Source organism: Nilaparvata lugens, chromosome 3 (genome assembly GCF_014356525.2).
Source record: "Nilaparvata lugens isolate BPH chromosome 3, ASM1435652v1, whole genome shotgun sequence".
Taxonomy (NCBI): Eukaryota; Metazoa; Arthropoda; class Insecta; order Hemiptera; family Delphacidae; genus Nilaparvata; species Nilaparvata lugens.
In genome coordinates, this window is record NC_052506.1 from 87806000 (window position 1) to 87821888 (window position 15889).

The window sequence follows — 15889 nt, forward strand, 5'->3', positions numbered from 1 at the left end:
AAAATTAAATTTCTGCCAAGTCAATTTAGTTAGTAGTTACAGTATTTCGGCACACCGGGACACTCCAACTGATAAGTTGAAAATTTTTCCCTGAGTTTACAAATTTTCTTTGAATCAATAAACCTTTGTTATAGTATATTTTAACGTGTAGGCTAATATTTTTGAATAAAATCAGGGATACGCTAGTACCTTAATTTATTAGCCTAAGTGTATTCTGTTCCTATGCTGGATTAGGAGGTTTTGTAAATTCTATGCCCTAAATAAGATGGACTCACAAAAAATAATATTAATATTGATGTATTTTTAAATCTTTGTTTTTCTTGAGTTTTTATTTATTGATGGTATATTCATCTCATCATTTATTGAAACATCCTAACATAATTTAGTCGCTAGTCTTCTAATAAATTATTTGTTTCTAGCCAAAATATTAAGAATGGCGGTTAGGTTAGATTTTATCTTCAGCTTTTAAATTTTATTTAGTAATATAAATATCTGCGAGTTTTAACACTTGGCTCTGCTGAAGAATAATTTTAATAATGTCTAATGTTCATATAAAAATTTTAATCTAACAGCCGTAACAGGTAGTCTAACCACAGACAGTACACAGTATTCTAGAAAACTAACCTTTCTTGGAATATTTTACTTATTGGATGGATCAATGTATTTTATAATATTGAATTAAACATTCCTTTAGTACCAAATCAAACTTCATTATATTGATTTCATGTTGATCGAAAATGATACATGATTATATTTCTAATTCATTCCAATAGATATGTTTGAAAAGTTGCTTGTATGTGCCCTTTTTCCAAAGACAAATTTATTCTGTACAAATTTGGGTTTGATCAACTAGAAAATGTTATTCAATGCTAAATGCTGTATTTCTCTTAAATTAAAAAGTTATATACTTATAAAAAAGTTTTCAATCATTTTATTAAAATATATATGTTGAAAAATCAATAATGAAATATGCATAGCAGGTTGCATTGGTTTGAATGGTTTGAAATTCACAGTATTGAAGCTTTCACAGCAAAGAACGATCTTGTTTTATCTTTATAATAACATATTTCATGATAGTGAACTTATTTGACTTTGATAAAGGTTTTGACAGAAGCATAAGGAGAAATAGTCTCACTGACAACCAAATCCCTCCTTGACACAGCTGTTTATAAACAGGCACTTGTTGGATATATTGCGGCAAAAATTTTAAAACTTGATAGCAAAGACTAAGATTAAAATGGGAGGTCAGTCATGGATCTCAGAACTCAGAAAACAATGTAGGCTATTTACTTTTTGTGTAGTTGAGAAGTTGATATTGTGGTAATTATTCATATTGAATGAAAAAGACTAAGAAATTCTCAAAAAACCACTGATTTATTGATAATTAGAAAGACCGGTTTCGGTTATTACACCATTGTCAATCTCTGATAAACTCATTGTTTATCTTTCTTAGTCTTTTTTATTCAAGTAGGCTATTTAAAATTTTAAAACTTGATTACGAAGACTAAGAAGACTACTAGATCAAGATGGGAGGTCAGTCATAGATCTCAGAAAACATTATATTGCCTCTTCATCCAGTGAGTAGGGTGCCAGACTCACAAACCTCTCCCGAAGTGCCTTCTCAAAGACAAAGACCTTAACCTCCTGCACACAGGCATCATATTGAAGATCTTCAGGGAAGCTATTATGTGATCGAGTCAACAAGCTTTACTCGATATAATCATAGAGTGAGCATACACAAGCTGACAAACCTACATAGCATAAATATTAATGCATGCTTATTCTTTTAGTATTTCCTTCATTATAGACTGATTTTTATCATCCAGATTCATTGAATTGTATGCTTTTTGCAGGCATGCCAACGATGAGTACCTGATTGTTGCAAATTCTTTCCGTTATTCTCAAGCATTTAGCAACAAATTATTCTTCACAATGGTCGATTTCGATGAGGGTGCCGATGTTTTCCAAATGGTGAGTTTTTTATAAAATTACTTCATTAAGAACAGTTTTACTATCTATTCGAGAAATATAAATCAGAAGTGTTTATTTATAATAGTACAAGTAAATAAGATTAATAATTATTTTGATTCATAATACTACTTCATCAACTCGCAAATTCATATATTTGCTTTCTTACTAGAGATACAAACCTTAGTTCACTGCAAGTAAAAAGTGTAACTATTCAGTTATACACAATCATTCATTAAAATGACTGTGCATGCTAACAATACCGTATACGACAAGCTAGAAATGCCAGTTTGAATGAATGTTATGTTTGAAGGGATGGATTCAAGGATCCAAATGTTCAAAGAACCCCACACGTCAACCGGAGCTTATTGTGTATCCCAAGTACTTTAGTTGAGCAAACCAATACCTGTGTCCTTAACAAGATCCAGGAGTTTTTTCCTATACTAATATCTTATTCATAACCTGATTGCTTGCAGCCAAACAGAGCCCTTCTCCTTGCCCTTAGTCTCTCACAATCCAGTGTGATATGCTAGACAGTCTCTTCAGACTGATTGGTCCTCGTGACCTACGTGATTTCCACTCCTGTCCATCTTTGTAGGTCCTTCCGCTGAGGAAGGGGTTGCCAAATCGCCTCTAGGGCGCCTGGTCACCCTTAAATCAGCCTCTTGACCCACATTTTTGACTGGAGTTTCACCCATCTCTGGTCTCTTGGGTTTTCCTTTTTGCCCCCCCCCCCGAAACTTTGCAGGGTCAAAAGCCTCACCTCTCCCAAGAAGTTTTGCCTGAAAGGCCGCCCTTCTTTGAACATGGGTGGGGTTTGGTCTCTCCACCCGCAAACTCGTGACCTACTTGAGTTCCACTCCTGGCTTTTTTTGTAGGTCCTTGCGCTGAGGGAGGGGTCGCCAAATTGCTTCTAGAGCGCCTGGCGACTGGCCGCCCTCGACTTAGCCTCTTCTTGACCCACATTTGACCCTGGAGTTTCACCCATCACTGGTGTCTTGGGGTTTTCCTTTATGATCCTCCAAAACATAAAAGCCTCACCTCAATCAAGAAGTTTTGCCTGAATAGTCGCCCTTCTTTAAGCAATGGTGAGGTTTGGTCTTTCCACCCGCAAACTGCTCGGTTGTTCTATTGCATCCTCAGGCAGTTCTGCAGATTCTTGCTTTTCTGAATTTCTGAGAAGCTCATCCTTCCTCCCCGGTTGGGGTGGTGTGATTGAGCTTATGACATCCATGTCGTGACCATTGGAATCCTTGTCAACGTTGGTAGCCTCTACATAATAGTGCAACGGAACCTCCTGTGGTACTGAAGCACCAATTTCAGATTGAGGAACCTGCCCTGATGGGACAAATCCCAATGGGTTTGAAGGCAAGTCAACTTCTGGAGTTGCCTTGGGGTTTGGTTTGTTCAAGTGGTTCCCACGAATAGCTAGGGAAGTGGAGTCAACCCAGGCAGAGCCCCGCATGGTGGCAATGCTAAATACTACAGGAGGGCGCCTGGTATCCTGCAGGCACCGTTAGAAACACCATATAAAAGCACCACCCATCAGCACGGTCCATATCACACCTTGGGTTGGCCTAAAGAAGAAGTGAGAAAATGGCAAAGGAAGGCCGACAGATAGAAAAATAAAGAATTATACAAAACTTGAGTCAATGGTAAAAGCACCATTCTAGAAATGAAAAGTTCCAAAGCATTAACAAGGAGAAGAGGGGTTTTGGAAGAAGGGCTTTGGAAAGGGGGTCCCTTTTAGTCGCCTCCTATGACAAGCAGGGATACTGTGAGTGTATTCTGGTTTTAACATATTCTTGAGTACGATGTTCGACTCAAAGCTCCCCCAACCCACAGGGGGCAGTTTGAACGAAAGTCATCTCCAAACAGATAAATAATTAGCTAACCCAGGATTAATTTAGGTGTGACAGTTATCAAATTAGTATGACAGTTTATTGAGGGCAGAGAATGCCGTACAGCGACGTAATGAATCAATTTTTAATAATAAATAGACGATAACCGGTATAAATATTAATATTTTCAACTATTGTACTGTAGTTGAATTGATAAAGCTTCACCATAGGGTTTCATCTCTTTTGGAAAAATCATTACCAATTTCAGAATATTTTCATGTACAGGATCTAGTTATGAACATGATAAAAATTCCCACTTGGATGTTCTGCCCCCACTATATTACAATGCCAGTAATTCAGTGAGCATAGGCTTATAATTTTTCATCATCTCGATAATTTAAATACTTTTGTTGTGACTGCCATTAATGTACTTTTACAGTTAGTGTACTACTCCGGGTACTATTAATAAAAAGAAAAATACAAATTTCAGTACCCTTTTTGAATTATTTAATCACAACATGTTTCAACATTGATGCCATTTTCAAGTGATATGAAGTAAATCATATGAATACACTAACATATTATGATCAAAAATAAGGATCTTCCAGCAGTATTTATTTATTTACTTCATATCACTTGAAAATGGCATCAATGTTGAAACGTGTTGTGATTAAATAATACAAAAGGGTACTGAAATTTTTCTTTTTCTTTCTATTTATATTACAAGTAGCCCTATACAGAAAAGAGATACTCCGGGTACTATATATTGAAAACCAACTTTATCTGGTTCTAACCTGAGAAATAAGTTTGAGATACAAGTGGGCTATTTATCAAATTTCCTAAATAGTTTTTGCAATTTTCTTACCAAATCTACTTTATTTCGCAAAGCTATAGCCCAGTATTATAGTTTCATATCACTAGTCTCACCATTTTTATACTGATGCTAGAACAGGTGCGTTTTCGAATCCTACCAAGCGCATGGATTTTATGACACCATTCAATTTCATTACCCACCCACTTGTGAGCATCATTATGCTCAGTATCATGACTCTACTAAAGCTTGCTTTGTCCCCTCTCCGCCAGCGCTCTGCTACATTCTGACCCAAACATAGCAGACATTTTCAAAAGTATTATATTTTAATAGTCAATGCACTAATAAAATATAAAGGGTGCGTAATGATATGTTTAATTTGTATAATTAATTATTGTAATATAGAAAAAGTGAATATTGATCATAATTTTATTTTTTCTAATTGCTTTCAGATTCGAGTTTTCCGACCTCCCAGCTATTCTGGAACCATGGCTTTGGTAACGTTGTTCGCTCTTGTTGCTGGTTTCTTGTATGTGCGTAGAAACAATCTCGATTTCCTCTACAACAAAACTCTGTGGGGAATCGCAGCCGTGGTACGTATTCATAATTAGATAATCAGTTTCAAGATTTATGTGTTTCTCGTAACAAGGCTGTATGTTCCTGTTTTTCGCGTGTTTTTCAATTTCATTTTGAAAATCATAGATATTTCTGCTCTTGGCTCAACTATTCTCTCTGGTCTCACTCTCACCTCTCGTGCTCTTAACTGTCATAAACATTTTTTGAAATTCTGTAAACTGATTTCTACCAGAATTGATTGTTCTCTTGTTATTCATTGTTATTGTTGTTAGGTGTACAATGATTTACCTGTTTATTGTGGATGCAGTCAAGTCTTCTCGGATAAACAGTCATTTCTTCATGATAATAATATGAAGTATTGAACAATTGTTTGGCGACTCTTCTATCGTTCAATTTGTTAACTCATCTGATTGCATTAGTCTTTTGTTGTTTGTTCTTATTAATCTATCTATTTACAATTAATATTCCAATTTATATTCCTAAATATAGCAATTTATGATAATATTCATTACTTTAACTATTGAACAATTGTTTGGCATCTCTTATATCGTTTAATTAACTAGTAGTTCTGTGAACATAGGCTTATAATTTTTCATCATCTTGATAATTTAAATACTTTTGTTGTGACTGCAATTAATGTACTTTTGTTGTGACTGTCATTGAAACTCATAACCTATTGATTTTCTCCTCAAATATAGTAATTGTTTTGCAGCTGAGACTGAATACAGCACCGATCTTCATGCACTTCCCTCCAAAAGGCAAGGTGAAGAGCAGTGACACATTCGACATTCAAAGGTTGGGATTTGGAGCTGAATCTTTGGCCAGGTGGATCGCTGAGCGCACGGATGTTCAGGTGATACAGTAATGCTTTGTCAATTTTGTTTCTGTTTTTTTATTATGTCTGTATTGTTTTAGTATTTTTTGCTAACGACAAGGTTAGGTGGACATTACTGTCGAAACTCTTTTCCACGTCATCAAATGAAAAGTCATTCTATTCTATTTTTATTTTGATTGAGAATATGTTAAATTCAAAAAATGTAACAGAGCTTACAATGTGAGTATTGTGTTGAGCTGGGTTCGCACTCAACAGTGAAAATATAATTCCCATGATGAAAACACAAATTTGAAATTGTCAACCACTTTTTATTATTATAATATATACAGAACCAGGTTTCGTGGCTTTACCAGCCACATCTTCAGCTGTTTGTTTACAACTACTATAGTCGTAGAGTAGTAGTTGTAAACAAACAGCTGAAGATGTGGCTGATAAAGCCACGAAACCTGGTTTTGTATATATTATAATAATTTATAATAATAAAAAGTGGTTGACAATTTCAAATTTGTGTTTTCATTATGGTAAAGTACCACAACATCACTCACAACACAACTGTAAGGTTAATTCCCATGTGTTCTAATTGCACTATCCCCACTCGGACCGGACGAGTGAGTATGAATAATAACATTAGAACTTATGGAAATCATATTTCAACTGTTCACTGTCACTGTTGTTTGCGAATCCAGCTTCATAGTGTACTACTACAGTTAGTGTACTACTCCGGGTACTATTAATAAAAAGAAAAATACAAATTTCAGTACCCTTTTTGAATTATTTAATCACAACATGTTTCAACATTGATGCCATTTTCAAGTGATATGAAGTAAATCATATGAATACACTAACATATTATGATCAAAAATAAGGATCTTCCAGCAGTATTTATTTATTTACTTCATATCACTTGAAAATGGCATCAATGTTGAAACGTGTTGTGATTAAATAATACAAAAAGGGTACTGAAATTTTTCTTTTTCTTTCTATTTATATTACAAGTAGCCCTATACAGAAAAGAGATACTCCGGGTACTATATATTGAAAACCAACTTTATCTGGTTCTAACCTGAGAAATAAGTTTGAGATACAAGTGGGCTATTTATCAAATTTCCTAAATAGTTTTTGCAATTTTCTTACCAAATCTACTTTATTTCGCAAAGCTATAGCCCAGTATTATAGTTTCATATCACTAGTCTCACCTTTTTTATACTGATGCTAGAACAGGTGCGTTTTCGAATCCTACCAAGCGCATGGATTTTATGACACCATTCAATTTCATTACCCACCCACTTGTGAGCATCATTATGCTCAGTATCATGACTCTACTAAAGCTTGCTTTGTCCCCTCTCCGCCAGCGCTCTGCTACATTCTGACCCAAACATAGCAGACATTTTCAAAAGTATTATATTTTAATAGTCAATGCACTAATAAATTATAAAGGGTGCGTGATGATATGTTTAATTTGTATAATTAATTATTGTAATATAGAAAAAGTGAATATTGATCATAATTTTATTTTTCTAATTGCTTTCAGATACGAGTTTTCCGACCTCCCAGCTATTCTGGAACCATGGCTTTGGTAACGTTGTTCGCTCTTGTTGCTGGTTTCTTGTATGTGCGTAGAAACAATCTCGATTTCCTCTACAACAAAACTCTGTGGGGAATTGCAGCCGTGGTACGTATTCATAATTAGATAATCAGTTTCAAGATTTATGTGTTTCTCGTAACAAGGCTGTATGTTCCTGTTTTTCGCGTGTTTTTCAATTTCATTTTGAAAATCATAGATATTTCTGCTCTTGGCTCAACTATTCTCTCTGGTCTCACTCTCACCTCTCGTGCTCTTAACTGTCATAAACATTTTTTGAAATTCTGTAAACTGATTTCTACCAGAATTGATTGTTCTCTTGTTATTCATTGTTATTGTTGTTAGGTGTACAATGATTTACCTGTTTATTGTGGATGCAGTCAAGTCTTCTCGGATAAACAGTCATTTCTTCATGATAATAATATGAAGTATTGAACAATTGTTTGGCGACTCTTCTATCGTTCAATTTGTTAACTCATCTGATTGCATTAGTCTTTTGTTGTTTGTTCTTATTAATCTATCTATTTACAATTAATATTCCAATTTATATTCCTAAATATAGCAATTTATGATAATATTCATTACTTTAACTATTGAACAATTGTTTGGCATCTCTTATATCGTTTAATTAACTAGTAGTTCTGTGAACAGTAGACCTCGCGCAGTTATAACGACGTCCCAAACCATAAGCACATCCACACTGATACACTAACTATTTATTTGATCAGATCATGCTTACACAAGATTTTATTATTATATAACGCTTTCCGGAATTTAGCGCGAGAAAACCAGAAGACATCTATAGTGAGGTCCACGTTATAATGACAGTATTTGATCAACTTTGGTTTTGCTATCCTTGTCGACAAAGCCGGTTGTACTATCCTTTTCTAGGTCCACAACGATGTCAATTATGTTTTTGACGGTGTAGAAATATAATTAATTAATGCTGAGAATCGGCATCGCTATTCTTCTATCTTTATCAACTGCCATTATAACGTGGACCACACTATAGGCGCCCAGACGAGCAGTTATAAGTTCTTTGCAACCTATTCAATAGTGCATAAAAATTGCATTCAATGAGGCATGCAATTTATAGTCTACACAGCTGTTAATTTTTCACCTAGTTACATTGAGATATTGAATTGCTTGCGTCATAGCATGCAATTTATAGTCAACTCGACAGCTGATTTATGATGAATTATTCTATAGTCTGATTTTTACTCTAATATTGACGTATGAAGGAGGCTCCTTTTTCCTTTTATATTATCCTTGAAATGCAAAATTTCCAAAAACCTTGTATATACGTCGAAGCGCAATTTAAAAAGGAACATACCTGTCAAATTTCATGGAAATCTATAACCGCGTTTCGCCGTAAATGCGCAACATATAAACATATAAACATTCAAACATTTAAACATTAAGAGAAATGCCAAACCGTCGACTTGAATCTTAGACCTCACTTCGCTCGGTCAATAAATTCATCAGATTATAATAGACTTTTACTAAGTATACTTATTAGTCTATCTATTTCCTATTAATATTCCAATTTCTGTTTTTAAATGTAGAAAATTGGTTTAATTTTTATTCTTCATATAAGCAACAGTATAGTTTGTGTATTTCGTTTGTGAGACATCACACACCAACGTAGCGTAGCTAGAAATACGTCGTTTGAAAGAAGTATCCGAATTATCTCCTAATGTTAATCAATCTTCCCGTTTCAAACTGGCTCAGCGTAGATTTATCATTGGTAGATACGACGGCTACATCTTCCGAATTCGTATTTCTAGCTACAACTACGTTTGTGTGTGATGGCCATTAGCTGTAAGTAAAAATAGTCATGTTATCAATCTAAGTACCGTTTGCACAGTGTTGTTTGTTATAATGTGGCTCATCTTGAGTTTAAGCCACCTGATTCAATTCAGTTTGAGCTTTTACTGTGATAACGGCCCTAAATCTTTTAGGTAACTCTGAAATTCGTATTTAGCGATTTTAACAAGATAGGAGTTAGTCAAACTCATTCAAACAGCATTTATCAGTATGTATGTTTCATTTTTGGTTTTATAGCAATTCCTAAACAAAATATAACAATAATTAAATAATAATATGAAATTAAAAAGATTTTCAAGTTCCACATAATATATTTTAGCCAAACTAAAGTCTAACAAAAAAGACTACTGATGATGATGCCTCGATTGAAATTTCAGTTTGGCTCAAATAAATGATGTGGAACTGATGAAATTTCACATTAATATGGAGAATTCCATAACATCTCTGTTCATAGTATAAATTTAAATAATTAAATAAACTATTAAAAACAGTTTTGGATGAATGCCTGTTGTTTTTACCTGAATTGTATATTATTATATATATGAATAAATAAATAATATATTAGATGCATTGATTTTGTAGACACCAATAAAGCTGAAGAAATGTTGATTTCAATACGAAACTGCAGTTCTGTTACTAAATTCGATAAATGTGGATTTGACAAGAATAAAACGGTGTTTTTCAATATTGTATTTGTGACTTTGCAGTTCTTTTGCCTGGCTATGATCTCTGGCCAGATGTGGAATCACATCCGAGGACCTCCATTCGTGCATCGGTCTCAGAGCGGAGGCGTAGCCTACATCCATGGATCCTCCCAGGGACAGTTCGTCCTCGAAACCTACATTGTCATCGTTCTCAGTATCCTTTTGCAATCATGCATCTTACAAATTTACAAAATTACTCAAAAGTTGACTCGAAGGTTGCGGTTCCTAAGTTTGTATCTTGTAACAGTATCTTGCAGGATTTCGGAATGGCGTTGGGTGGTAATTTCCTAAAGTAAAAGTAAATTCGTATGGCTTTTGTTGGTGGGGAGTCCCTTGCGGGAAGGTCCCTCCACCTCGCCTAAATATATCATTAAAGACGTCAATGGGGTTCACGACTGTCATACTTCAGCCGGGACTGACAATTTAACTTGACTATCCGATAACCTGGTCAAAACCTTTTGGCGATGAGCGGGTTTAAACCCGGGATCTCTAGGCTGCTACGCAAGCACTCTATCCAGTTGACTGCTGATCACTCCTCCAGAAAATTGCATTAAAAACTCTTAGGCAGGCAGCAATGGATGATTTGAAAATTATCAATTTTCCGATCAAGTATCATTTGTAATTTTCCGATCAAATATCATTTGTAATTTTCCAATCAAATACCATTTGTAATTTACCATTACGAATACCATATATTAAATACCATAACAATAGATAAGATGAGGAAAATTCACTAAGAACAAAAAATGACTCCTCTTAACATTGTGAGATATGGTACTAACTATTCTGAAACATTTATTTTTAAAATAATTCAATTGTAGCGACTTCATTTTTAATGTTCACTTGTGCCTTGAGTAAAACAAGCTCAATAAATGAGAGGTTCCAGTAAAATGATTGAAAAATAAGAGTATAACAACTTTTCACATTCGTCAGCCATTTATAAGATGCTTTTTTTTACAGCCAGTATTATTTTTTTCTTTTGTAACAGCTACAACTGAGCTAGGTACTCATGTAGAAATTGAAAATACACCAGCACGAGTTTCAAAGCCTCACGTCGTGTCTAAAAATAAAAGATCTTTGTTGTATAACGCATTTCTATCATTTTAATATTCATGAATAAAACTCATTGTCAATCTCTGATAAACTCAGACAATCTTAGTTTATCAGAGATTGACAATGGTGTAACAACCGAAACCGGTCTTTCTAACTATCAATAAAATCGTTGGCTTTTACAATTTCTTAGTCTTCTTATTTAATATGAATAATTACCAAGTTTATATACTTCTCAACTACACAAAAAACATAAATATTTTGAAACTTCTACATATTTGAGTGAAAAATTATTTCTCAATCACACATTCTTAATTATATTATTAATTTACAGGTGGAAATTACTGAGATATTGTAATCATACAAATTCTAATGAATTAATAATTATTGTTAAACGAAAATCCAAATTAAATGCTGTAATTCACCCCGAAGACTTCTGCTACTGCAAATATTGACAACAGGTTAAACAGCTAGATGGAAATTCGATGTCAGTTTGGTGTAAGGGTAAGCATTCCTGACCGGCAATTAGGAGGTACTGGGTTCGTTTCCCGTACTGACAAATAATTTTTGAATAGTAGCGCTCATTTCTATCTAGCTGTTTACCCTGTTGTCAATATTTGCAGTAGCATAAGTCTTAGGGGTGAATTACAGCATTTAAATTGGATTTCCGTTTAATAATAATAATTAATTTCCTTATTACACAATGTTTTAAAAATTAAACTATAGTTTTAGTTCTCAAGGCATCAACTTCATTATCTTATTATTATTTTATCTTCAGTGATAGTGTATAGTTTAGTTTACTTTATGCTTCGCCTCAGTCGATTGACTGGGGAATTTTTAGATTAGTGACCTGGGGTGACCAAACTATGATCGAACGATGATGATAAAGCTTGAACCTCAAAAGGAATTTATTAAATACCAAAAAGTATATTTGTTAATATATTCCGAAATTGTATGTTATAATTGAATTCCAAAATATAAACTGTTTATACTCAATTGGTCCATTAAAAACAAAATTGAAGTTTTTGTGCTCTAGGCATAATCTTGAATATTAACTGTACTCAGTTCATTTTCACTGGTTGACTATCAACTGTTTTTACTCAACCATTGAATAATGGTTTTATAATGGTAATAATGGTATCATAATATTATTATGATACCTTGAAACTACAGAAATAAAAAATACAAATCCAAGTACCCTTTTTAAATAAACAATTTGAAAAAAGGCACTCCCGTCTTTCGGAGGAGACGATAAACCGTCGGTCCCGCGACTACCTAAAAAGTAGTCGTCATGTCTAATCATCATCCCTCTCACTCATTACCCATGCACAAGCCTATAGTCCGTCCAAACTGCCATGAGCCCTGAAAGATTAAGCCGACCCCCGCTCCCCCACGCGCAGGTACAAACGCCCGGCCTACCTGCGCCATTGATATACTATGTATACTACATAGTATACAGATAGGCAGACCGTCCCTTTACTCACACACACACACACACACACACACACACACACACACACACACACAACACACACACACACACACACACACACACACACAAAAGGAGACTGCGCTTGTGTGTGTGAGTAGTAGGAGGGTCGGTCTAATCCTTCAGAGCTCATGCCTGTTTGGACAGAGTATAAGAGCTTATGTGGGCATCACCCTCAAGAATTATTATTAATTATTAGATTTTATTTTTTATCTCTATTCAAGAGTAGCCCTAACAATAAAAGATACATTAAAAACTATAGTTTGGTTTTTAAAGCCAATCAAATGTGAAGTTCACAGTGACAACTTTTTTATCATGTTATTTATTAATAGTTTTGAAGCAATGCATTATTTTGTCTCACATTTAAATTGTTTCTTGGTTACAGTAAATCTTATTTGCTTGAGTATTTTCCTTAACAGTTTGCACAGACAGTGCAGTTGTGATGGGCATGATAATGATGACCGACGCAGCCGGTCGCAAGAACTGTGATGTGCGCATGCGCCAGATTTTGGTGTGTGTTGGTCTAGCAATAGTTGCTATATTCTTCAGTGTCATTCTCTCCATATTCCGTTCAAAGGCTCACAGCTATCCTTACAGGTATAAAAATATTTTCCTAACAAATTCTTCTCGTTCATATAACTGTATATCAATAAAATTAGTGATAGACACGTATTTCAGGAGGATTCATTTTCAATTTACGAGCTGATAATTTTTGAGAAATTAAAACGTTTAAAATGTTACTTTCACAGCTAATACTTCAGTCACTATACATTGGTGCTTGAAAAATATATTGTAGTTCTTATTTTCTAATATGTCGTTTGGATTCGTAAAAGAAGTCTTGAACCAATTTTTACATGAAAAATGTCCTTGTGCTAAATCCAGGTTGCCCCAAGAACCTCAAATTTTCTGTTCCTTCTCCATTTTCTGCTATTTCAGCCAAATCCTGCCATAGAACAGGAACAAATTTCCAAAAACTAGTAAAATTTTAGGAAAAATTTTGATAAATTTCAGTTTTTAATTAACGATATTCCCCTATTGTGAAAATTTAAATTTATAATTCAAAATACCTCTGGGCGTAATTTTGTCGTCTACAGCTTGAGGCCAATTATACTTTTCTATCACAGATGAATTTTCAGGTACACTTGACAATCAACAAATTTCCTTACTTTCGAATTTATCTTCAACCATCCATCACTAATATTTTGTCAGTACATTGAGATTTCGCACAAGTGAATAGATCCTGATATCGTGTTCTATCAGAATCACCCATTTAATGCACTCAATGTAAGTTTTTCTAGTGGAGAATTCTATTTCCTAGTGGTGATTTTATTAGAATCGCCCATTTGATGCAATATTTCCTAATGGAGGAAGGCGTATGAAACCTCAAAAAAACTTTAAACACTCATAACTTTTAAAATAATGATAGGATCTTCTCGTAACATAACTTTTACACTAGAAACAGAGAAGTGAAAATTCTCCATAATATAAGGATTTCATGAAAGAGATATTGGCTTGATATAAAGGTTTAAATAAATTATGTGGAGCTGAAAATAACTCTTTTATTTTGCCTTAGATTATATTTTTTAGCACTTCATACGGTTAAAAATCATTTTCCATAACTCAAATTTGTTGAAATAATGGGAAATTCATTCTTGCGTGTATTTTAACCTATATCTCCCTATTAAGAAAATGAACAATATTCAAAGCTGCTTATCTTGAAACCAGTTATCTTGAAAAAGTGTACTTGCTCTTGAATTTTTGAACAGAATCTTCTCTTTCTACTAACGAAATTATTTTTGTTTAGTAAAAGTTACCCGTAAAAACTTTACAGCTTGTTTGTAGGCTATAACAAAATATTATTAGTTGTATTGGTAATTGGAACCTTATTATTTGCAATATTTTGAGTAATGTTCGAATAGTTCACACTATTTTACTCCAAACATATTTTTTCGAAATACGCCCATGCCCTGTTGAATTTTCTGGTTATTTCTTCTGAAATTTGAATGAAATCGTAATACTTTTGTTTCTTTATTTTTCAGTTTCCTGTTCAAGTAAACATGGAGAAGACATCTACAAAGTTTTAATGTGCAATTAGAGACTATGAAGTCAATCATTTTTCCATTTTCATCTTAGAAGATATATTCAATGATTTTTGATATTGTGTTAAGTGTTTTCTTTTATTTTTTGTCATATGTAAATTAATCATAATATCATTCTGTATCAGGTTGAAAATATTCAAGTAAAGAATTTGAAATATGAATAGAGTTTTAAAACTGTCTATTAAATTGGTACAAGTTTTAAGAGAGTTTTTACTGAAATCTTTCCTTTAAAAAATCGAATTGATTAATGTAGGTTTACAATTGTGAAGTTTTTATTTTGCTATAGCTCTAATTTCAAGTTAGAACTATACAAAACCAGGAGCGGCTGAATAATTTAACAAAAATAAACATAATTTACAAAAAACAGACGAATAATCAGTTATCAATTAATTTGAGATTTCGCCAACCAGTGGGAATCCTGTATAATGAGGTCCACGTTATAATGGCAGAGGAGAAAGATAGGTGAACAACAATGCCGATTCTCTGCCTTCTATGATACCAGTATATCTGATGTAATATTAACTGTTTATTCTTGTTCAAAATAATCAATTATATTTTAATCGTCAAAAATTATATTTTTCAATGATTAAATAAATAATATACCGTATTTTCATAATTAATTGATATTGGATATTTTGTTGATTAATTTATTGTATTTAACATCGTAATAAACCGATCTGGCAACATATTGGACTTAGAAAAGGATAGCGCTATCTGCTTTGTCGAATGATAGACTAGGATAGCAACACCAATGTTAATCATTGCATAATATCAATCAATGACATATCTGTCATTATAACGTGATCCTCACTATATAGGCCAACTCATTGCTGCCAACATCAGGTCCAAATGTGAGCTGTAAAATTCAGTGTGGCAGTGTCTTTCCACCTATCTTATCATTTTAAAGAGAATGGACAAGAAAACATCCAGTATTATGAATGAAATATATCCAAGATTTGAAAAATAGTCTAGTAATAAGGATTAGGATGAAAATTATAAAAATAAATTCGATTACAGTGCTGAAAGCCTACATTATCAGTGATAAATAATAATAGATGGAAAAGGGGAAACAATATCACAGTATAGTCTACAACAGTATGGAAACTT

At 33.6% G+C, this 15889-nt stretch overlaps 1 protein-coding gene across 1 annotated transcript; it reads left to right on the forward strand.

The window, feature by feature from the left end:
• Nucleotides 1-1654: 1654 nt before the first annotated feature.
• On the forward strand, nt 1655-14984 carry LOC111047288 (tumor suppressor candidate 3). Its single transcript, XM_039424950.1, has 6 exons — nt 1655-1971; nt 5909-6049; nt 7563-7703; nt 10148-10298; nt 13112-13280; nt 14723-14984. Exons 1-6 carry the CDS (start codon nt 1933-1935, stop codon nt 14736-14738), a joined length of 657 nt encoding a protein of 218 aa, XP_039280884.1. The 5' UTR covers nt 1655-1932; the 3' UTR covers nt 14739-14984.
• Nucleotides 14985-15889: the final 905 nt, after the last annotated feature.

Coding starts and splice junctions, on each gene's coding strand:
- LOC111047288 (XM_039424950.1), top strand. CDS start 1,933: ATGGTCGATTTCGATGAGGGTGCCGATGTTTTCCAAATG. Junction 6,050..7,562: donor CTGAGCGCACGGATGTTCAG/GTGATACAGTAA, acceptor AATTGCTTTCAG/ATACGAGTTTTCCGACCTCC. Junction 7,704..10,147: donor TGTGGGGAATTGCAGCCGTG/GTACGTATTCAT, acceptor GTGACTTTGCAG/TTCTTTTGCCTGGCTATGAT.